The sequence below is a fragment of the Amaranthus tricolor genome, chromosome 7, assembly GCF_026212465.1.
Source record: "Amaranthus tricolor cultivar Red isolate AtriRed21 chromosome 7, ASM2621246v1, whole genome shotgun sequence".
NCBI classification, from domain to species: domain Eukaryota; kingdom Viridiplantae; phylum Streptophyta; class Magnoliopsida; order Caryophyllales; family Amaranthaceae; genus Amaranthus; species Amaranthus tricolor.
Window position 1 is genome coordinate 4985287 of NC_080053.1, and position 24609 is coordinate 5009895.

The following is a 24609-nucleotide window of genomic DNA, read 5'->3' on the forward strand; positions in this document are numbered from 1 at the left end:
GCCCATCTGTTTGGGGATGATAGGCAGTGCTGAACATTAGTTTTGTGCCTAATAACTTCCATAAAGTGCTCCAAAATAAACTTAGAAACATACTATCCCTGTCTGATACTATAGATTTAGGTATGCCATAAATTTTTCACAACTTCATTTAGGTATAATTGAGCAATGTGCTTGGCATCATCTGTCTTATGACAAGCTAGGAAGTGTGCCATCTTGGAAAACCTATCTACAACCACCATAATAGCATCCTTTCCTCTTTGTGTTCTTGGCAAGGCAACAATGAAGTCCATGCTCACATGTTCCCATGGTCTAGCTGCTACGAGGAGTGGTCTATACTCTTCTTTGTGGAAGGTTAACTTTGCCTTGTGTCCTACATCACACCTTAGAATGAATTTACCCACAGTACCTAGCATTTTTGGCCAAAAGAATTTTTGAGCTAACATGTCTAATGTCTTCTGAATCCCAAAATGCCCTCCTAAAGCCCCTTCATGTACTTCCTTCACTAACACATATCTTAATGGGGACCTAGGCATGCATAGTCTGTTCCCTTTGAACAAAAACCCATCCTGCATGTGAAACTCTCCTTTAGGTTGTGACTCACACTCTTTAGCAATAGGCCCTAGCTCTGGATCATCAATATATACTGATCCTTAATGAACTCAAATCCTAAGACCTTAGTTTCTAGTAATGACATGAGGTGATGTCTCCTACTGAGAGCATCAGCTATCTTATTAGCCTTACCAGCCTTGTAACTTGAGCAAACTTGAAGGATTGCAGATGCTCTACCCATTTACCATGCTTATTATTTAACTTTCTTTGGCCATTGATGTGTCTTAATGACTCTGAACAGAATGCAAAATGAAAGGTTAGATTTTAAGGTAGTGTGCCCAGCTGCCTAAGGCTCTAACTATGGCATAAAACTCTTTATCATAGGTGGAATAGTTCAACCTACTTCCATTCAGTTTCTCACTGAAATAAGCCACAGGTCTACCCTCCTGCACCAACACTGCTCCAATTCCTTTGCCACTTGCATCACACTCAACCTCAAAAAGCTTGGTGAAGTTTGGCAATTTTAAGACAGGTGCTTGACATATCTTTTTTTTTACTAACTCAAAAGCCTGTTGTGCCTCATCTGTCCATTCAAAACTTCCTTTCTTGGTACACTTAGTTAGGGGTGCCAACAAGGTGCTAAAGTTCCTAATAAACCTCCTATAGAAGGAAGCAAGACCATGAAATGATCTTACTTCTGTTATGCTGGTTAGTTTAGGCCAAGACTTGATAGCCTCTACTTTGGCTGTGTCTGCTCTAATGCCTTCCTTCCCTGTGACAAACCCTAAGAAACTCATTTCTTTCATCAAGAAAGCACACTTTTCCAGATTTCTATATAGTTTTTGCTTCCTCAATACTTCAAACTACATCCTCAAATATGTCAAGTGTAACTCTAAACTGCCACTATAAACTAAGATGTCATCTAGGTAGACTACTATGAATTCTCCTAGGAATGGTCTTAAGACCTCAGTCATTAATCTCATGAAGGTGCTTGGGGCACCAGTAAGACCAAATGGCATGATAAGCCACTCATATAACCCATACTTAGTCTTAAAGGTTGTTTTCCATTCATCACCCTCCTTTATTCTAATCTAGTGATAACCACTTCTAAAATCTATCTTGCTAAATCAATGTGCACCAGATAATTCATCTAGGAGGTCATTTATCCTAGGTATAGGAAACCTATACTTAATGGTGATGTTGTTAACACTCCTGCTGTCTATACACATCCTCCATGTGCCATCTTTCTTAGGCATTAATAGTGTGGGCATAGCACTGGGACTTAAACTCTCCCTAACAAATCCTCTATTCATCAACTCAGTTACCTGCCTTTGCATCTCCTTGGTTTGTTCAGGATTAGTTCTATAAGTGGGCTTATTAGAAAGAGGTGCACCAGGAATCAGGTCTATCTGATGCTTAATTCCCCTAATAGGTGGTAGTCTTACAGGTAACTCCTTAGGAAAAAAATCCTGAAATTCAGTAAGCAACTTAGTTATACTAGGGTGCATAGGACTGTCCCCTTTACTCACTTCTTTAACAAATAGAATGAAAACTGAGTTACCACTTCTAACCAGCTTTTCACAACCTTTCCTATTGATTAAGTGCACTGGTTGCTTAGGTTTAGGAGGGGGTATAGTTTTGTGTGGGGGCAGAGGTAGCAAACTCTTCTTTTTTCCCTCATGCAACACAGTATATACATTGGTAAACCCATCATGCGTAGTCCTTCTGTCAAGTTGCCATGGCCTTCTTAGCAGCACATGACAGGCATCCATGTCTAGCACATTACACAACACCTGATCTTGGTACGACCCTATGCTAAAACTAACTAAACACTGCTTCATAACTAAATTTCCTGTCTGATTATTAAGCCATCTAAGCTTGTAAGGGTGAGGATGAGGTGTAGTGGTCAGTGTCAAGTCCTTCACCAATTCCTTGCTCACACAATTTGATTCACTACCTCCATCAATGATTACTGCACAAACCTTATCTCCAACTTTACACTTAGTCGGAAATATGTTTTCCCTCTGATCAGACTTAGCTATCCTTGGGGTGGCATGGAAATTTCTCCTAATCAGCATCCCGTAATGCTCTTCTTTTGGATGAACTATCTCTACATCCTCATCACTCTCAGTGTCCTCATCTTTTTCCATTATTCCTAAGTCACTCACCTTAAAAGTACCCTCGTATTCATCCTCTGGGGTAGGTGGTAAAACCACTTTCTCTTTTCCATTAATCAAGAAAAGCCTAGCCCTAGGTCCTGTCCTATCTTAGATCTCAGTCCACTCCTTCTGAGTGAATGCCCTGGCATTGGGACACTCATTTTTGTAATGTCCATGACCATGACATTTAAAACAAATAACATCCTTAGGTGTGGTGTTGGCTTTGCTTACACTCTTGTTGGATTCAGGTTTTTTCTATGGTGCAATGATAGGCTTGGTGACTATTGTCTTTTGTGCCCTGTTATAACTATAACTTGGTTTTCTCTTGGCATATTTCTCATACACTAAAGCACTATTGCAAGCCCCTTCATACGTTAAATTCTGCACAACTTCAAGTTTAATCCTAATTCCTCCTTTAACCCTCCAAGGAACCTACCTCTTTTCATTTTCTCAGGCTCACTGATATCACAAAGCACAACCAACCTTTTCCTCTCCTGAATGTATTCAGACACTGTTCTATTCCCTTGTCTTATGTTTCCTTAACTAACATACAATTGCTGCTTGTATGTAGAAGGAACATACTTCCTCCTCAAATGCTTCTTTAATTTGACCCAATTGTCAATTCTGGCTCTTTCCTCCCTTCTCCTTTGTTTCTGTAACCCTTCAAACCAAGTGGCTACAAGTTTGGTAAGTTTAACCTTAGCAATCTTGTACTTATGTTCATCAGGAGTATCCTTAAAATCAAAATAACGTTCTAGGCTGACCTCCCAATCTATGTAATCCTTAGGTTTGTTTGAGACCCCTCAAAATCCAACACATCCACCCTCATGGTTCTGTCATCTAAAGCCCTGGGTTCTACATTCTGTGGTGTGTGTGCAATAGGTGTGCCTCCTGTATTATTGGCATGTAACACCAATTGTTCCACCAATGCAGTTAATGTGTTCAATCTCTCTTCCATACTCATGACTCCAGCCATCAGACACAGATGCAACAAATAATCTGATTAGAATTGATCAAGAACTGAGTTATTAGACTCAACTGGCTTTAATATTGCAGCGTTAAACTAGATAGTTTATTGCCTGAAATTTGAAGTAGCAACATTTAAATTGAATGTCGCTAAGTATATCTCACTAAAAGCAAATTATGTTGTAGTGTTTATCTAATGACGCACCATGTTAGTCGAGTAATAATGGAAATACTATTTCACAATTCGCTCACATCCAACATAACTTTTCTAATATTCTTAATCATGGTCTTTCATTGAAGAAAGACATTAAGCACTTCATCCTTAATTTTGATAAAGTTAAAAAAAAATTCCAAGATTAGCTATCCTTAAATGTCTAATACCCTTATAATTGTTTTTTAGTGATTAAATAATATTATACTAATATTATTTATGGTTACATATTTAAATAAATATGTTGGCTTTACCCCTTTGATTGATCCATCGTCATATGTTATGATGGAAGACAATGTTAGTCGTTCATTATTGATCAATGCATGTAATTATTCTTTGTGGTTTAAATATTTTTCGTAGCATGTAATAAACCGGAAGACTGCAAGAATCTCCATTATGGTCGTTTGCTATAATATTTGGAAAACATATTTGTTGCCTAAATCGGTTCAATCCAACCGTTACATAAGCTTCCAAGGTATGATTTCTATCCTTGTTTAATTAGATCTCACAATATATGATTTCCATAATATTGATATTCGATAAGATATGAAATTGATTTGTTAAAGATCTCAAATATATGACAAGACACTAATTGATTTATTTCCTATAAAGTTGTCATAAATATTAAAAGGTTTTTGGTATATTCACTTGTCTAAAATCAAATGATATATTCTAAGCAAGTAATAATTTTAGTCTAAGGTATTATTCTTTTTTTTTTTACCATTATATATTGCTTATACAAACACACCTTGGATACAACGGTACAATAGCAATTTCAAGGTCTTGACAGAGTCAATTAACGCAAGTTACCGCTAAAGATTTGAAGCTTCAACTAGTATTTAAGCAAAATGAAGAGAAGAAAGACAAGATGAATAAGGAACAAATAGGTATGTAAAAGAAACATTGCTAAAAAATTTCAATGTCTTAGAAAAATCCACATTAAAGAATTCCTATTCAAAGCTCTACATTCAAGTTACCTTTTAAGGTTGGCTTTTAGTAATCATTAGAGTAATTTCTTGTATTCATAATCGTATTATTCGATTCATTATAAGAAAGAAAAGAAGAAGAGAAAATATCTTTACTTCACTAGGATTAAAGTTTCTAGTTGTTGGTAGCATTGAGGATACGGGGAGTTGTTAGAAAATAAGTGTGATCTTCTAAAGCTTGTATCTAGAAATCTAAGATGAGAGTGAATAAAGAGTATTTGTCAAAATCCTTAGAGCTAGGAAAATATTCAAAGGTAGAGATAAGGTCCTCTAAAGGACTGAACTCTTTACATACTTGTCTTTTTTGTTTTCGCATCTTTACATTTTGTTTTTATCTTTGCTCAAACAACAAATCCCAAACTTACTCCACAAAGCAACTTTTGTTTTTAGTTTGTCAAGGTCCTTACTAACTTTTTCAAGGCCTTGACTTGTTATCAAGTTAAAAGTCAAAAAGTTGTCATATTGTATTCAGCCCCCCTTCCTTTCTAGAGTATTCCATCACCCTTATTAATTCTTAAAATTGTATTTAAGATAATTTAATGTTTTGCCCTTGTAACCCAAAATATAATATTTGATGTCAATTTGGTCATTTTTTCAACTATTTTAACAAAAAAGATTTAATTTTTGAATTTTTCCGAGAAAAGTCATTTAGAATGGATGGTAACAACTACAATTATGTTTTATTGGGATTTCTTTTTATAGTATGAATGTTTTATGAATTGGTTAGTCAAAAGAGCATGCAAGACTGTTTAGGTGGAACACACGAGGACTTATGGCATGTTATAAGCAATTAGAAGCCCTTTTTGATTCTGTTTTGAAAGGGTTTTTCTTTCTTTTTTTCATGGTTACATACCCTTTATCTGTTTTTGGGTTATTTTATTTTAACCAATTTTGATTATTGATAGAATTTAAGCAATAAATTATTTTCTTTCTTAGTAATCAATTACTTAAAAGTTAAGTATACTAAATCAATAAAATTAAAGTTTCCAATTAATTAATAACTTGAATTTATTGAAGTAATTAATTAAGAGATGGATAATTAATTACTTAAAAGTTAAGTTTATTGATTAAACAGAGGATTTAATTTCTTTATTAGTCAATAATTTAAATTTGTTATATTAACTAATGTGATAATCTATATATATTGCTTTTTTAGAATGTGTGATGTTGTATATGATTTCAAACTTAATAGAATTTTAGTGGTTTACAGTTTTCGCACCGTCTAGTTTGAATGTAATCTTTATTTTTGTAAATTATTTAAATTTTTACTTTTTAAGTAAATATGTATACATTCAAAGAAATTTATATCCACACGGGTGATCAAAAATGAAAGATGATTCAAAATGTTGACTCATCAAGATGAAAGAGATCCAAGTGCAAACACAAATGCTTCGATGAAAAACATATAACATCAAGTAATAAGTGAAAGCAATGTCTCGGTAACATGCTAGGCGGAATAGTTTGTGTTTAATTGCAAGATTTTGCGATGTAAGCTAAAAAGGCGCTATATCTTGGAGCTCACAGGTTCAATATGATTGGATACTTTTAGCATATTGAGAAATGGGGTTCCTCTCACCCTGAAGAGCTTATCATTGACATCATCATGGATTCATTGATGTTGGATTTAACACCTTTAGGGGTTATTTCTATATGCAAAATGGAAAAACATCCATGCGAGAATTGCCTAGGATGTTGGTGTAGACTAAGAGAAGTTTCCCTAAAGATCCTAAAAAAACTCATCAAAGATGTCTTGTTAGTCAAGTAGACCACAAACTTTAGGAAAGCAAAAGACTTTGAAAGCTAAAAAAAAAAAGAAATTGTGAAAGTCACAACTCTAACTCTAAAACCTAAAGTCAAGAAGCCTAAGGTAGCTATTGAGCAAAGATGCTTTGATCTATCTTTTACATTTAATCTTAATTTACTATTAAATATTGTTGTTTTAGGATATAATTTTGAGAGAGAGTTGAAAGTATTTAGAGAATTGAAACCTCAAAAGGTGAACTAAAATCATAGGCTATCATAGTCTCTAGTTTGTTATAGAGTTGAACTCAAGTTGTTAAAGAGTAGCGCATATTTATTGTTTGATATTCTAGTTAATTACAATAAGAAAACATGAAGAGGTTTATTCAATTATACGGGCATATATTTGGATATAATATTGACACTTGACCATGATTCTAATAATACTAGAATCTTGATAATGTTTTAATAGAATCTTTAGACATGAGTAATCCTTTACTACATTTTAGTATTGTTCTGGTGTATTTTGTCAAATGTTCCCTTAAATTGTGGTTAAAAAAGAAATAACTACGTTTTAGTAGGAGTATTTAGTCTATAAGATTGAATAAGTCACTCTATCTTGATAGGATTGATATACTAGCACTTTTGAGTGAGATTTAAGAATTAATACGGAGCGATGCATTCTGGGTTAATTTATAATTCATGTAAGATTAGTTCAAACTCAAAGAGATTGGCCAAGAAAGAATTTTGTGGTAACAGTTTTGTATCACTAGGAATAGTGTACTATAATGGTAAAATTGATATTATCGGACTTAGGAAATTCTAGTATTGTTATCTTATCTACAAATAATTCAGATATTGAATGATTTTGTCTGAGATAAATCTGACAATACATATTAAATACGTATAAGATCAACATAGACATATAAATAGTATATTTAATATACGGGTGTCGCTTGCTAGAGAATAACATTTGTTTTGGACTACTAAGATTAGATTTAATATTAATAAGTTAAAATATTCAGTTAATATTAGCGTTTATTTAAGAATGAGTTTTGCCAATGGTATTTTTGACTTTTTTTTATATAGGTCTAGTAGTCGGTCAGAAGAAAAGGAAAAAGTGGCGTAAATCTTTCTTACTTCTATCATTGTTCTTTAGGTGCTAGCACGTCATTTATCTAGATTTAAGGGGACTAATTAAATGTATCTATTTTAATATAGCAAAGGTGTGTGGCTTAAATCTTTCTCTACGTCAATAGTATTTTGAAGTACTTAATCCCTACTACAAAAACACGAACATATAGTGAAGGCACTCGTCATCACCCTCGAGTCGCTAAATTGTTCGGCCGACAGATGGATGACGGCTTTTTGACTCGTTGCTAAATAAGTGAACACTAAATAAAAGGGGCATAGACCATGTCGATCGCCTCTTCTTGCCGTCACGTTCCAACAAATTTCAAAAAAACTAAAAAAACAAATAAATTAGCGATGATCCCAAGTTGTCGTCGAGCCATCGCTAAATTCCAAAAAAAAAATGTCGTCCCCTGAATATAATGCATTCATTTTGATTGTTAATTTATTTATTATTTTTATAATATTAATATTATTAACTACGAATATTAATATTATTATTTTTTACAAAAAATATTATTATCAATATTTTAATAAGTATAAATATCACTATTTATTTGATCTCAAAAAACACTACCTTTATTATGAATATATTTATTGATTTATCATTAATAAGAAGTATATTTTGTTAATTTATTATGAATATTAATATCATTAGTTTATTAATAAATATAAATACTTTATTATGAATATTATTAATTATTAAGTTATATTTAAATTAATAAAAAATAAATTTGTTCTTTAAAAATAAAAAATGAGGAAAAGTATTTAGAAATCCCAAAGGAGAATATGTGTTAAAAATTCAAAATGAGAGATAAGAAATCAGAAATAAAGTTGTGAAAGAAAAAATGACCTTTTTCTAATAAACGTTTGAACCTGGTGACGGACTGGCTACGACTTGGCAATAGAATGGCTATAGCCTGGTAACCATAACAAAGATGGCAACGACATAGCTACGACCCTAGTTTGTGTCTATATTTTATAGAAAACTTAAATAAACAAATTAAAATGGTGACGACCTGATTACAGCCCCAAGTCACCCCGTTGACGACAGCCGTAGCCAAGTCGTCCCTAATTTAGAAAAATAAATAAATAAAATTTAAAAAAGTTGGGTGGCGAAAAGCTAGGGATTTCGTCAAGGCGTCACCATTTTATCATCACTAGGTTATCGCGATGTTGTCGTCATTTATTAAAAAGGTGACGAACAAACGTTCTCGCTTTTTGACCATCGCGATTTAAATATTTTTATTTAGTGCCTTACATTGTCGTATAAGTTAGTCATCAATGATTAATGATTCTTTACACACTTTTTTGATTCATATGTTTTACTCCTTTGGTTCCCTAATGAAGTTTCCACAAGGATTATTCACGAGAATTAAAAAAATATATAATCTTTATATACTGGATATATATTTTATTGAATAATAAATTTGATAGAGAAAAAAATTAAGGACTATAAACATTATAAAAATATTAAAAGAATGTTACTGATAACATTCGAGATTATGCAGGATTATATTATACACAAAAGATCCTTTTTTGGCTCTCTCTTTAGCCCTATGCCTCTTATCCCTAGGAGGTCTTCCTCCACTAGCAGGTTTTTTCGGAAAAATCTATTTATTCTTGTGTGGATGGCAGGCGGGCCTATAATTATTGGTTTTAATAGGACTCCTTACAAGCGTTCTTTTTATCTACTATTATCTAAAAATAATCAAGTTATTAATGACTGGACGAAACCAAGAAATAACCCCTCACGTGCGAAATTATAGAAGATCCCCTTTAAGATCAATGAATTCCATCGAACTGAGTATGATTGTATGTGTGATAGCATCTACTATACCAGGAATATCAATGAACCCGATTATTAAATTGCTTAGGATACCCTTTTTTAGCTTCTAGAGTCTATTTCTTAGTTCAAGATCCCTCTTACTCTTACTAACTGGAATCAAAGAATTTAGTAGATCTGTTCCGCTCAAAATGGGAATGGGCTAGGGTTATGAACTTATAATCTAGAATCTAATGATCGAGTCGATTTCATGATTATAAGTCCATTCCATATCGGACCAGAATAGGGTTATATACATGCTCATTATGAGAAGGGGTCATTCGAGCGTATTTAAATAGATAATATGTTTACATATGGATCCCCGCGTTGTTCCATTCCATATAGGATTAGGAATAGGCGACATCGGACCCGCTTTTTACATCTCTCGTTATTTGGGACCCTATTCATCTCTTTAGGCTTCTATTGAATCGAAAAATAGGGTTGATTATCCATCTTTTTGATATATATATATATAAGGATAAGGTATCCTCTAGATAATTCAAATCGAAGCAATTGAATGTCCGACCCTGGCCTATATGACCGATCAATAGAAATACTCCAACACTCCACCTTTGTTATATATTTCATACATCACACTAGATAGATATCATATTCATGAGATACGAATCACTTTCAAGATGCATTGGTGGTGAAATAGTAGGCACGCTAGACTCAAAATCTCTTGCTCAAGAGCGTGGAGGTTCCAGTAGAAAAAATATGGGGACTACAACTAATAAAAAATGTTTTTATAAAGTTAGTGGGAAAATGTGGGGACTATAAGAAATATAAAATATTAAAATAAAGTTAATAGAAGATATATGGGGACCAAAAACATTATTAAAATATTAAAATGAGAATGAAAAAGGTTATTTTTTGTCCAAAATTGATTATATAAATAGAAAAAGTCTTTGTAGGAATAACAAATGAAACACCCTAAAATGGTAAAGAAGAACTTCTTTAAGAAAAATGGGGGAATAATATGTTTCTTGAATCTTGAGTTATAGATCTTTAAGAATTATTTTTTGGCATTTTTACACCTATGAGATCCTTTGCTTACCAACTTTGGACAACAATCATATTATTAACTAAAAAAACTGGAAAATTCTATGTGTCATTGTCACGATGATTTGCCATATGAAATAATCAAGTTAATTAATTGCTATATTTATTAAACTAAATAAGATAAAGTCAATTTTATTTTATTAAATTATACTATTAACTAAAGTTGATAAATTCCCTTTAAATTAAACATTAACGGAGTGAAAAAAATATATCTATCATTAAATGGCATTGTTATATTATAATTATATTGATTATAAAATTTTAATGTGAAAATTTCAACTTGATAGCGATAAAATATATAATTATATCATTATTTAAAAATTATAATACTTTTATATTTTAATACCAATAACTTTGGGTATTTACGGATTTTTATACAAGTAATAAAATATAGAAATTCATAATATAATAAATTTTAAGAAAAGACATTCAACTGCTTAAAAAAAAAGAGATATACATAAAGATAAGACGAAGAGGGAATAAGAGATAGAGATATGCTATACATACTAACCGTACCTTTTCACCAACAGGAAGGCTTTCCAAAAGTTGATCAAGAGGCTGATTATAGTGTTTGAAAGTAAAGACAGTATCAGCATCTGTGCGATCAGTCCCTGAGCTTGTAAGATCCGGGCAGCTCACTTTATACCCCATGTTTTCTAGTATATCCTTTATTCTATACCAGCACCATCCTCCATGGCTGGCTCCATGTACTAGCACAAAGTGACTTGTTTTATTCATGTCTGATTCATTTGCCATTTTATTAGACCCTTTTGTTATATGTAAAGGAAATATTATTACTACTAAAAGAAACAATTTTATGTGGTTCAATGGGAAGAAAAAGGTAACCATTTCAGTCGATATTAGGATACGTACAAATTCAAGAATACTGATGTTGTGGTGCACGTAGTTATCTGCTTTATCTTCTAATAAATACAGACGACAAAGTTTAAATATGACGCAGTTGGACCGGCGTACTTAGTTTCTCTTGACTTGCATTCAAGGGGAGACTTGACGAGTGCAAAAGGTGCAAATGTAAACGGTCCGTTTTGTTAGTGGTATTAAATGACTGGTGATATTAATGAGAATGATTTATAATGTAATATTTCATCAAAGTTTCATGTTATTTTCATGGTGATAGAATTTTAATCATAAAAAAGTTTTTTTTTAATAAATTTTCATTACTACCTAATACCACATTTTCTAATTATAATGTATTGAACTAAATATTATGAAGAAAATGAGATAATTAAAATTGGACAAGCATTACCATTAAGATTGCCAAGAGATTTTTGAACCAAAATTATACTCTTATTCATGTTTATTACTACCGTTTAAAATGGGCAGGCATAAGGTATGTATAATCATAAGTATATGTATAGGGACGAAGTTATTATTAAATCCTTATTAAAATGTTGATCTACCAATACGCACTAATAAATTTTCTCTTTAACATTCATCACAAATTCTGAATAGCCTAATAGCTGAACTACTACCAGACAATCAAAAAAATTCTCAATTCTTATTTTTCGCCACTCTTTTTATTTTATCGCCATTCTTATTTTAAATTAATTTAATAAAATGGCGAAAATGCCCTTGACTTATATTATGATAATGTTATTATAATAATTAGTTTTGAATTTAAATAATTTATTTACATGTTTAATTATTTTTTAATATAATAATAATATATTAATTAAAATTTAGTTGTTAATTAATTTTATCACTTCAAAAAACGCAAAATCTACACATAAAATTAATCGGAGCTAAAGCTCTGGAATCGAAGTCGTTAATAAAACTCGAGGTAATTTCTATTTTAATGTAATTCAAAATTCAAAATTAAAAAAAAATAATACCAGTCGCACTTTTTGTGCGACTCGTATTTTTGTTTTTGAATTTTCAAATTTTTTTTATTTAATTAATTTATTTTTTAAGTTATTGTTATTTAATAAATGTTGTAGTAAATTATTTTATTTTAATATATTATTATATTATGATAATGTTATTATAATAATTAGTTTTGAATTTAAATAATTTATTTAAATGTTTAATTATTTTTTAATATAATAATAATATATTAATTTAAATTTAGTAGTTAATTAATTTTTAATATAATAATTGTTAATAAATTTTTCAGGGCTAAATTTATAATTTTATTAAAAAGAGGTGGCAATAAAATGAAAAGAGTGACGATGAATAACAATACCAAAAAAATTTGTATGTCCTGCCCTTATCATACATAATAATGCTTTTCCATTCTGCAATAAAAAATTAAGATAAATGTGTGGTTACGTTTGTGAGCGGGTGGATATGATAAATAATAGTCTTACATGTTAAGAGTAATATTGGGTAAGTGATGGATATAATGAGGCCGCATGTCCTGCTCTTGTCCATTCACTATGTCACGTATCAATGTCCATTCACTCCGCTCCATATCCATACTATACTACTATATACTATTAATATCATAAAGTATATAAACCTTTATATATTACTTATTAAAATAAAAAAAAAAAAGTCCAATCAAAGGTGCTTATTAATTAAGTTTAGATATTAGTTCACAGATAAATGATACTATAATTTATAAATTATATTACCATTTATCTCTGAACTAATATCTAACTTAATTAATATGCACCTTTGATTAGTCTGTTCTAATATTTAAATAAATATTTTGTAAGATATGAGGCGTATATAAGGCTTATATTCACTACAAAATAAAAAGTTTTGGCAACGAAGCATTTTTAGCCATTTTTTATACTCCCTCCTATTCACCTTAGGAGTCTCATTTGACTTTTTACGGATTTTAAGGAGAGTCAAAAGTGGGACCCAAATGGTAGGAAAGAGAGTGGTATTATGGGTTTTTTTAATGTAAGGAAGGAAAATTAGTATTGGTAATAGAGGGTATAATTGAAAATAGAATAAAGCTACTAAGGACATAAAAGTCAAAAACCCATACCAAAAATAGAAATGAGACAATTAAGGTGACTTGACTATAAAAGAAAATGAGACACATAAGCTGAATAGGAGAGAGTATTATATGTCGCAAAAGTGTATTTTTTCACCTTTTTGTAACTAAATGGGTGACAAAACATCTATTTTATCGTCCTTCTTGTCGCTAAAACTAAAAGGATTTCATATAATAAATAAAAATTGAATATTTATTATTATTTTTATTTAATTATAATAACAAATATTAAATTACTTTTTTATAAATAACATACTAAATATAAACATAAAATAATAATATATTAAAAATAACAATTAAAAGATAAAATTAATTATTAATAAAATAACATATAATATATAAAAAATTCAAGTTAATGTTAAACAAAAGTTATAAAATTAATTATTGTAAATAGAAGATATAAAAATATATAAAAGTAAATAAAATTAACAATTTGAATAATCTTATACATACTTATCAAGATTAATATACATTTAAGGTTACATTCAAAATGGAAGCACGTGAATACAATGGAAGGTTTGAACTATTGAAATATTGGAGTAAAAAGAAAGCAAGATTAAAAACCTCTTATGGCTCCAATACTGGGGGTGGTAATGGTGCTGGTGCTGGAGCTGGAGAGTTCCAAGGCGGTGGCACGGGTTCGATAGACATAAGAAGTTGAGAATATGTAGGCAATACTAGCATTGCCCATATTATAATTAGTATATTCACCACCATATTTTGATTGGAAGGAAAGGAGAAAACCACTTGAGAATCGCCGGAAAGGCGCCGGACAGAGGGGTGAGAAGTAGAGACAAGGAGGATAAAAAATAGAAAGTATGGAAAAGTTGGAGAAGAAGATAAATAGGTTTGAAGAATGATACAATAAAGGGATTGAAGTTTGAATTTAAAATTCGGATAAATATTTAGCGACAAAAGGTCTATCACCTTATTTGTCACTAAAAACTACACTTTTGAATTTGAAAAATAGGAAATGGTTTAGTGACAAAGTTTTTGTCGCTAAACTTGTAGCTAGTTCTCTCGACAAAGCATTTGTGTCGCTATTATTGACGCTAAACATATTTATACAAAATGCGGGTTTGTCTCCGGAATGAATTCTTAGTGTAGTGTATTAAATATGAGAGATATGGTGTGAATGGTTTTGAATACATAACATGAATGGTAGGAGTGTGCGTGAATAGGAGCAAAGTGCGAATGCAGTAACTAAGTTTCTCTTAACATTGAATCACCAAATTTTTGAATAGTCTCTCGCATACAACCAAAAACATCTGTTGGGGCCAAACTTTTAAAAGAATACATATATCTCAAGGGTGGGCTTCAACCGAAAATGTGAACCCTCAAAAAATGAATATATTGTAAAATTATTATTTAATACAAAAACAATTATAAATATTACTAAATAGTTTTAAATGTGAAAAATCGTCTTATCCAATCAATTATACACATTTTGCTAATAATTAGTTGAAGACCCTAAATTTTAAAACCTCATTATCAAAAACACACACTGTATAAGAAGAATAGCAAATTTTCCGACAAATAATAACTAAACTATGTATATACAGTTCAAAAGAGAGAAATGAATGACTAAAGAAATACTCGGAAAAAAAATGGTGGCATAAATAATGTAATTGCACAACAAAACCTTTGACTAGTAATCCATTGTTCGTTATATTCCTCCCAGAATCAAACCCAAAAAAATTCATATATAGGCGATAAATAATTTTCCAAATTCAAAATAATAATCACCGTCATACAATCCACTAATTCATAAGAACTTTGTGTCAAGTGTCACTATACAATGCATTTTAAAAGCGCTTTACGCCAAGTCTCACACTTATAATGTTAGGTTGTTTTGGAACTCATTCCATTAGTTTCCCTGATGCAATCCAAATTATCAATAAAGAGTTTTATTTAATGTGGTTTTAATTGTAATAGAATAATTGACATTGAGATAGACTCTACATATTCATATTAATATTTTTATTAATAATGTCTTTTTTAGCTTTATAAGAGAATATAACTCATAAATTGATGTAAGGTTAATCAGTGTTGGGTGACCACACTCCCTTCACATTTCCAAATGCAACGCAACGTAAACTGAGAGTTTATAAAAAAGGCTAATAAAGTTAAAGTACTATACATTGAAAGCAACTTATGCAATCTAATTTTAGCTTATAGATTCATAACAAAAGAGTCATCAAAAATACTCTTAGTATGTATTACACAAACAAAACACACATTAAGCAACATTATATATGGTACGATTGTAGATTTTTCAACTTTTACTACTTTTAATGATCATCAAAAACATACAAGTTTACTGATTTATGTATTCATTACTAAGATATAATTCTAGCCTCCAATTTAAAAGGTAATATCCAATCATACTACTATTCAACTATATATCATTATGCATGATAACACTATTAACACTTTAATTAAGTATTACTTTCTCTGGTTTTAATAGTTGCTACATTTCTATTTTTCACGCTATCTAATGAACGATTTTAATCTTTAATATCCATAATTTCATATGATAAAAAATTCTAAAAAGATTAATATTATGAAAATATGCATTAAGACAAATCAAATAAGATCTCACTTGACTATGCTTTACATTATACATTGAGAAATATATGCCAAATAAGATAAGTTGATGAACAATAGTTGTTATAGGAACTGTAGCAACTATTAAAATCAGGAGGAAGTATTATGTATTATGATTAGACTTACAGCCCATTTGGTAGGTGGTATTAAACGGTGGTAATGGAAATGAAAACTAGTGTAATTTTGTTTGAATAATCTCTTGCTACCTTGATGGTCATGCTTGTCCAACTTCAATCATCTCATTTTCTTCATAAATTTCATTCCAATGCATTATTATCGGGAGAGGTGGTATTAGGTGGTAATGAAAATTTGTAACCAAAAAAACTTTTTTGTAATCAAAGTTTCATTACCATGGTAATGAAATAAAACATTTGATAAAAATTTTACGCTATAAATCATTCTCATTACCACCATTTAGCACCACTAACCAAACGGGTCGTTAGTATTGATAATTATCATGCATTATCAACAAGTGGTGAAAGATTCAATATCAGGACTTTGTTGAATTTTGTAAAAGGTCCTACATGTTATTAACCAAAACAATTTGTAAAAAATAAAACTGAACCTACGCCGTGCATGGCGTAGGTATAATCCTAGTTAGGGATGGTCATGGGTCCAGGACCCTGTTGGATCCGCTCCGGACTCGCCCTTTTTTTAAGGGTCTGGGTCTTAATTTTTGAGACCCATCGGATCCGGGTTGGATCTGGATCCAAAAAAATCTAACGGGTCCAAGTAAAGTACTAAGGTGCAGATTAAAATGAGATTAATTTTTACGACTGTTTCATAACTAGTGTATTTAGTTCCTTATAGTGTCTGTTATTTGTAGAGTTTATCCATACTTTTGTGCCCCATAACTATACACCAATTAAATTGGATGCAACACGTACATATGAAACAAAGAAACAAGAACTTATGCTCGAACAATTGCATAACTTTTATCAAGATCGAAAAGGCATTGCCTTGAAGAACAACAAAATGCTCAAACAAACACTTAAAAGTGTTGGAACGAGCATCCTACTACTGGAACAAGCACTTCTTTTGAGCTTGTTTCTTCGTTTCATACTCTGCTTTGTAACTTTAAGAATTTGAACCTTCTTCCATAAGCTTATTTTCCCAATACATAAGTGTATTTAGAGATATCCTAACATGATCTAATGTTCCATCAATCCTTCCTCCATATATATATAGATTATTTTAGAATTCATTCTAAAAAAAAATGATTATAAAATCTCATTTCATGCATCAATTTCAATGTCTTTATGGACAGAAATAAGACCTACTACGACACACATAACAAATGATCACATCCTAGTGATATCTCTTCGGATTTGAATCACAAAACTCATCCACTTGAAGATGAAGTACACATGAAATAACGAAAATAATGACATTTCTTTGACACATTATAATGGTTAGAGTCGTATCTTTTCATGAGTTTTTGAAGTCTATATATCTTTCCTTAAAACGGCCAACTTGGAAAGTATATAATCTAGTGATTCTTCTTATGTATAAATATATAGTTATCGGATACTTAACCTGTAGCTCTTCACCTCTAGACCTTGATAACTTTGATGGACGATTACCTTGTTCATCATGGTCTTAAGCAATTTTCAGTCTCTAACACTTTAGACGTACAGTTGTCCAAAGAGAACTTTGCCACATTGAATCCAAGAGACAACTTTAATCATGAGTGTTTTGGGCTCTCTCTATCGATTTAAGTTAACATAACCTGATTTGAATTGACGTTTTTTTAGTTGAACCAAGGCTTTACTGGAAGTATATAAGTAGATTCTTCTTACGTATAAATATGTAGTACTCATGACTTTACTGAAAAAAACATATAAATTAAACTTAGTTTCAAAAATCAAGAGTTATAACCCCAGTACGATAAGACATTGCTCTTGGTTGTGCAACAGAGCAATATCACGAGACTTACTATTATATAATTGATTATAAGCTCTAGCTAAAATTGTCTGCAATCTTTATTAGGTCTGTACAAAGTTTGGTCTAAACCGTAAACCAAACCGAAATTTTAGTATTTGGTCTGGTTTACGGTTTAAATGGTCAGGTCTGGTTTTTTTTCAAATTAAATTAAGGTTTACGGTCTGGTCTCGGTTTTTTTATTTTTTAGACCAGACCAGACCACAAACCGTACTATGGTCAAAAATCATAATTTTTTGTAGTTAAAAAATTAAGCTGCTACCTAGATATTTTAAGATGTAACAGTATATACTTGAATGATGTTGATGTTATCAACTAATTACAAATTAGTATATTTATTAATTGTAGGTGTGAAATATTTGCATAAATACATGTATTAATCTGGATTAAAATATAAAAATAAAAAACCGTAGACCAGACCAGACCGGACTGTTGTAAAACGGTTTGTTCCAACCAGCCTGGTCCAAATTTTTTTCAGACCGAAATTTCTAATTTGGTCTGATTTTAGTATCAGATCAGACCAAACTGAACCGTATTCACCTCTAATCTTTATAAATTGCCACCAATTCTATAGGTTTGGTATTCATCATATTGAATTACATGTCACGTAATATTTTTGAGTAGTGTATTACTACAAGATATATTTTTCAAAATATTTCTACTAAAGCCAACATCAACCTATTTCTTTGTATATGAGCATTATATTACAATAAGATATTTTCTTTTAAATTTTCTTTGAAAATAATATTTTTGAATTAAAAAGCTACTTAAGATTTCCAATTTTTGATTAAAATACAATATATTCTAAAATCCTCTATCTATTTTATAAGAAATATCATACTTTATACTAATAACATGTAATTTCATTTCTATTTAAAATTTATATTTACATATATATTTATAATAATAAAACGTATATTTTCTTAACCATTCCACTAGATTACCCGCACGAGTTATATCCTCTCTCAATACATTTCCTTTCTTTTTTCTTATTATATACCCTAATAATAACCAAATGCATGATCATTAATAGGGAGAAAAAAATGCTTGTAAATTCAAAAAAATTACATTAAAATTGGATTGACATTGTGATTTAAGTCGATATAAATTACAAATAATACCATAACCTTTTCAATTTTCGATTCAAATAAAGGGTTAGTGATTTTGATATTTTCCTTGGTGATTAATTATTTAGTAAAAAGAAAATTGGTACTGTAGGTAGCAGCAATTTTATGAAGCACTTGGAAAAGTTCAAAAGGAGTGGATAACATTGGGCAATGGTCACTAGGAACAGTATACACTTCAGCTGGTGGCCAACTCTTGACCAGACCATCTTGTTCTTCAACTGGAAAAAATTTATCATGCAATGTCCTGATGTAAACACGTGGCACATCATCAACGTACTTACTTTCTTGGCTTTTGTTATTCATAGCTCTAATTGGGCATGGTTTTAATAGCATTCCCGCTAATGTCGCATCCTGAAACATACATTTTTAATCGTTTAATGAAAGGGCAGATTCAGGATTCTAGAAATAAGGTGGCATAATATTCTTTTAATATGTATTTTTAAGCACGATTAAAATAAAACTTAATTTTTTTGTATTATCTCGATAAAGCATAAAACAGAATAATAGAGCACTTGATTGTTTTATCGTCTAATCCACAAAAGCCAATTCTTCGGGTTTTAATCTGCAACAAAATCACTTACAATTATTATCATTAATTATTAAGAAATCAATAAAAAAACAAAATAAACATTCACGAATTCACGCTTATGCGCTCATTTTATACCAAAAAAACTAATATTTGAGTATCATATAGTTACTGACTATTTCTCGATCATTAAAATTTTTTTAAAATATAATCTATCATTTAAAATAAAATAAACGTATTAGAAAAAATATGATACATATAACTTCGTAGAGTGAAAAGAATATATAAACAGTAAAGTACTATTGCTTTATTTAACTTAGTGTAGAATAAAAATAATAAACTTTAAAGGCTAATAATTAAACCCAATTGAAACAATTTTTCTGTTTTATGGATCTTAGGTGAAAAATGTAATTTAACTTAGTTAGCCAATTGGATTTTCTATAATTAATTGACTTAAATTTTAATGATGTGTCAGAATGTCAGTAATAATATGCCTCAGCTAGATTTTATGGTCGTAATTGTAAGAAAATATTGTGAATAATGAGTTAATGACATACATTGATTTTTTTGCTGTGAATATAGTTCAACATTTCTATTTTATTTTCTGACAGTATGTCAGCATTTCTTGTCATAGTTTAATCTACTATTGTAGGTATCTATTAGTTGTTATAATCACTTCTTTCTCTTTTTGTTTTTTCGATGATCTACTCCTAGTCTTTCTTGGTGGTAATTATCTACAATATCTAGTGTTTATAATGTGGTAAGGGGTGTTATCAGCAAAAAATATAAAAATATTGGATTATTTAAAAATTATCATCACAGCAAATAGACAATACTTATGATTATTGATGACAAATTTTTTCAATTACTTCCATTTTGTAAGTGGTTCTTAAACATTATAAGTTTAGGAAGTTGCAAATTCTCTCCGGCCTACTTATTATCCAAACTCAAAGAGTACAACCAACACATATATAGTATATATATCAATTTAATCATGAGTTTAAAGTTATGGTTGTTGGATCTACATCACATCTGAGACAAGATTTTATGTTGGGATGGGTTATCCTACATCGACAAATTGAAAATGGTGTACACACTTTATAAGTTATTAGAGTACAAGTCCTTCTTCCCATTGTCATATGGTTTTGGGATAATATATTTCTCCTTGGTTTATGAAGTGTGTGCACCTCATGTCTCCCCGTTAATGTGCTGGCATTTACAATAAGTCCAGCCTAATTTAACTTGGTATCCGAGCTGATGGTTCGATCAAAAATTAAAAAATGGTAGGTCCGAAAAGAATGACGTTCCTACCCTAATTCATTACTCCCACATGCAAACTTGGCGGGGTTCACATGTGAGGGAGGATGTTGGGATGGATTATCCCACATCGATAAATTAAAGATGGTGTGCACACTTTATAAATTATTGGAGTCTTTCTTTCCATTGCCATATAGTTTAGGATAAAATATATCTCCTTGGCTTATGAAGTGTTTGCACCTCGTGTCTGACATTTATAATAAGTCCAGCCTAATTTAACATCTCACATCGTTAAAATAGTGAGTTGTAGACTTGCATATATATTGGGTGAGCTAATCCTCCTACTACTATAGTCTATATGTTTTGGGAAATAATAAACTTTACCAAATATGTGGGCTACAGTGAGATTATGTGATGAATTGTCACGGCCTAATAATAATTACTTAGCTTCCTTAACATAATTTCAAAATCCAATGATGAAATCTTGTAATATTGAATCGTGAGTCTATGATGCATTCACTTATAATAACTCAAATAAATATCATGTATTGGAGTTGAAAACATATTTCAAACTTTTGATTTAAGTACTTGAATTGGTTATTTGACATAAATAAAAAACTTAAATAATTCTCAAAATTTCAAACATTTTTTTGTTGTCGCGTAAAATTGAAATTATTTACCTCAAAAGGGGCCAATTGATATATTTTCTCACGTCGAGCTTCCTTCTTGAAAATGCCACTTGTTGGAGGATTTTCAGGTCCATCTCCATAGAAGAAGTCATAAACATCCTCAAGTTTATTTGAATCTCCTTGCATCTGCAATACAAAATCCTTAATTTTCCAAAACCACAAGACTTTATTTGAACAAGAAAAGGTATGTTGAAATAAATAAGACGTTTCAACTTACATAATTTTGGTTGTATTTGGTGTGGAAGAAGATCCTATGCGTTGCATTTGACCCACAGTATACACTCCAACTTCTACTTTTTCCGGATAATTTCGAATAGCATCTGTGACACTGATTCCTCCAGCACTATGCCCCACTATAATTACCTAATTCAATAACATTATACACAATTAACCTCTACTATTATTAATCTAAGTTATAAGTATAACATATGACGACTAAAGTAAATATAACATTATCATCATCCTACCCAGTGTATTTCGCTTATTGAAAAATTTTAGACAGGATTCGGAGAGGGAAGGACAGCGGCAACTCATACCCATAAAGGAGAGCGCAACCAAAGGAGTCCCCCGACTTGAAAAAGATAAGGAGATGTAGCTACACGAGAAATAAATTAAATGCATATAAATAAATTAAATAAGTAGAACCAACTACAAAAAGAAAACAAAAAACTAATAATAAAAGAAACGATAAAAGCAAGATGGCAAGAACATCAAAAGGTAATTTAAGAGGACATCAGTAGTCTAAAACATGGATATGACGCCTCCAACTAACCCTATTCTTAGTCAGGCCCTCATAGAGGTTTAACTCAGGTAAATCAACTTTTATTTGCTCATCCCAAGTTCTCATGGCTCTTCCTCGACTCCTCTTACCCTCTACTATAATGCTTTCTACCCTGCTCACAGGGGCCGCGAAAATCTTTATCTGCAAATATTCAAACCACCCCGATCTATTTTCGCGTATTTTTCCAGAAATAGGGGCTATTCCTAGTTTGTAAATTACAGCCTCAAAATTTAGCATTTCTGCGAATTAAAGTCTCAAAATTTATTTTTTATGAATTACAGCCATCAAAGTATCAAAATTTATAGGTTCAAACCAAAACATAAAATTTCGACTATTTTAGTGGTCAGAATTTTAGGTTAAGTGGTCAGAGTTATAATATGCCAAATTATTCTTATATGTATATTTAATTAAAATTAAGGACATAATTTTTTTTGATTTGTTCCTAATAAAACAAGGTATTTTATCTTGTACGATTGTTGGTTTGTCTTTAAAGCCATATATTCTATTTTCTTTGTTTTGAGCGGTCCAATTCATCACAAAAATAACACATAGGTCATGCTTGTTAGGAGTAAATATTTTTTGGAAAATAAAAGTTAAATTAAGAATAAAAGGTTATTAAAATAGAAAATTAGAAAAATACTATTATTATTATTATTGAAAGTAAGAAATACTTATAAATCGATGGAGATGGAAGAATTCATTTATTATCATAAATAATTACAGTAATGGGATGTTAGAGAATTATTTAATCCTTTACCAGAAATAAATTTGATTAAATTCTTTGTTCTTTATCTGTTTCAAACTATTATATTATTATACTTTATCTCCACTTTCATTTGTATGGTTTCACTTTTATTTTCACCTCAAATATTAATCCCAGTACAACATGCTAAGAGTAAGTAAAATATGTATAGGAGTTCAGAACAAACCCAATAAATGAACATTATTCAACTTTGTAATCGAATTTGATATGACCCGACAAATTTGTAATTATATAAAACGTAACATGAACATAAAACCAGACTTTAAACAAACCCAAAACACCTAACATGGTATTAAGCTAATGATCCGAATGAAAAAAAAGATTTTAAACATTTATGGCAATAGAAAGAAAAAATAATAGACTAACCTTTTCACCTTGGGGCAAGTTGGCAAGAATATCGTGGATGGGTTTGTTATACTCTTGAAAATGATGGAGAGAATTAGGGTCAGAAGGTTGAATCCCGGCGCTTATAAGGTCAGGGGAGCTTACCTTATGTCCAACGCTTTCGAGTAAACTTCTAATTTTGTACCAACTCCATCCTCCAAAACAGGCACCATGTACCAGAACAAAGTGTGATGGTGTCGCTACTTTCCTCACTTTTGGTTCTTCTAAATAATCTTCTGTTATAGCAAGGTCTGTGCTTAAAATATTAATGAATATTACTATAAGGAGAAACTTGAAAGTGTTTGAAGGGAAGAAATTATGGATAGCCATTCTTACAAAAAATAAAATAAAAATTAGGGAGACACTAATTAAGTGAGCTTTTTTGTAGGGTAAAGTAAAGGATAGATGATATAGGTGTTTGTCTATACTTGAGAATATATTAGCAAACGCTATCCACACATTTAAACTAACAAAAAAAGTTCTTGTGTATACTTGAGCAAAAGGATAAGGAGAATAGTCAAACAAAAATATATTTGTTAAAATTTAGAGAGATAATAAGGAGGAAGTAGAATGGTTAAAGTTAGAAGATAGAAAGGTTTTTACTTATTGGTGTGATTTCTACATTGGTGAACTTTCATATTTATAGGCAAGTTCTACCTACAATTACATTGAATGCATTCACATTAAGGTAAATCCATTAATTACCTTTTACATTATATTTTAACACTCCCCTTGAATGCATTCTAATTATAAAAAAGAGTAAAATATTATTATAATATATCTATTTAATACTGCATCATTAAAAACCTTGTCAGGAAAAACCCAATGTGATAAAAACCTGAACGAAGGGAGAAAGAGTCCAGTGAGTATGATTCTCCCCTTGAGTTCAACAAATATCTCGTAGATGACACATTCCAATTTTATGTACAAGTTGTTCGAA

General features: G+C 30.8%; 2 protein-coding genes across 3 annotated transcripts in view; both read right to left on the reverse strand.

Annotated features, from left to right (window-relative positions):
- The window catches only part of LOC130818895 (methylesterase 17-like), an 18358-nt gene extending 6747 nt beyond the window's left edge, over positions 1-11611 (reverse strand). Inside the window, exon 1 of the mRNA XM_057685147.1 lies at positions 11146-11611. Coding sequence (XP_057541130.1) covers positions 11146-11478 — 333 coding nt within the window. The 5' untranslated portion in view covers positions 11479-11611. The remainder of the gene's footprint in view (positions 1-11145) is intronic.
- A 7557-nt stretch (positions 11612-19168) lies between these two features.
- On the reverse strand, positions 19169-24150 carry LOC130818896 (methylesterase 17-like). Of its 2 annotated transcripts, XM_057685148.1 has the most exons (5): positions 23652-24088; positions 21959-22104; positions 21733-21867; positions 19782-19831; positions 19169-19620 (listed from the first exon to the last, which is right to left on the reverse strand). In XM_057685148.1, the coding sequence occupies exons 1-4, from the start codon at positions 23997-23999 to the stop codon at positions 19798-19800; spliced, it is 663 nt and encodes a 220-aa protein (XP_057541131.1). In that variant the 5' UTR covers positions 24000-24088; the 3' UTR covers positions 19169-19620; positions 19782-19797. The 2 variants fall into 2 exon arrangements, with proteins under 2 accessions (XP_057541131.1, XP_057541133.1); XM_057685150.1 differs by lacking the exon at positions 19782-19831 and having other exon boundaries at positions 23652-24150.
- Between the last annotated feature and the right edge of the window lie 459 nt (positions 24151-24609).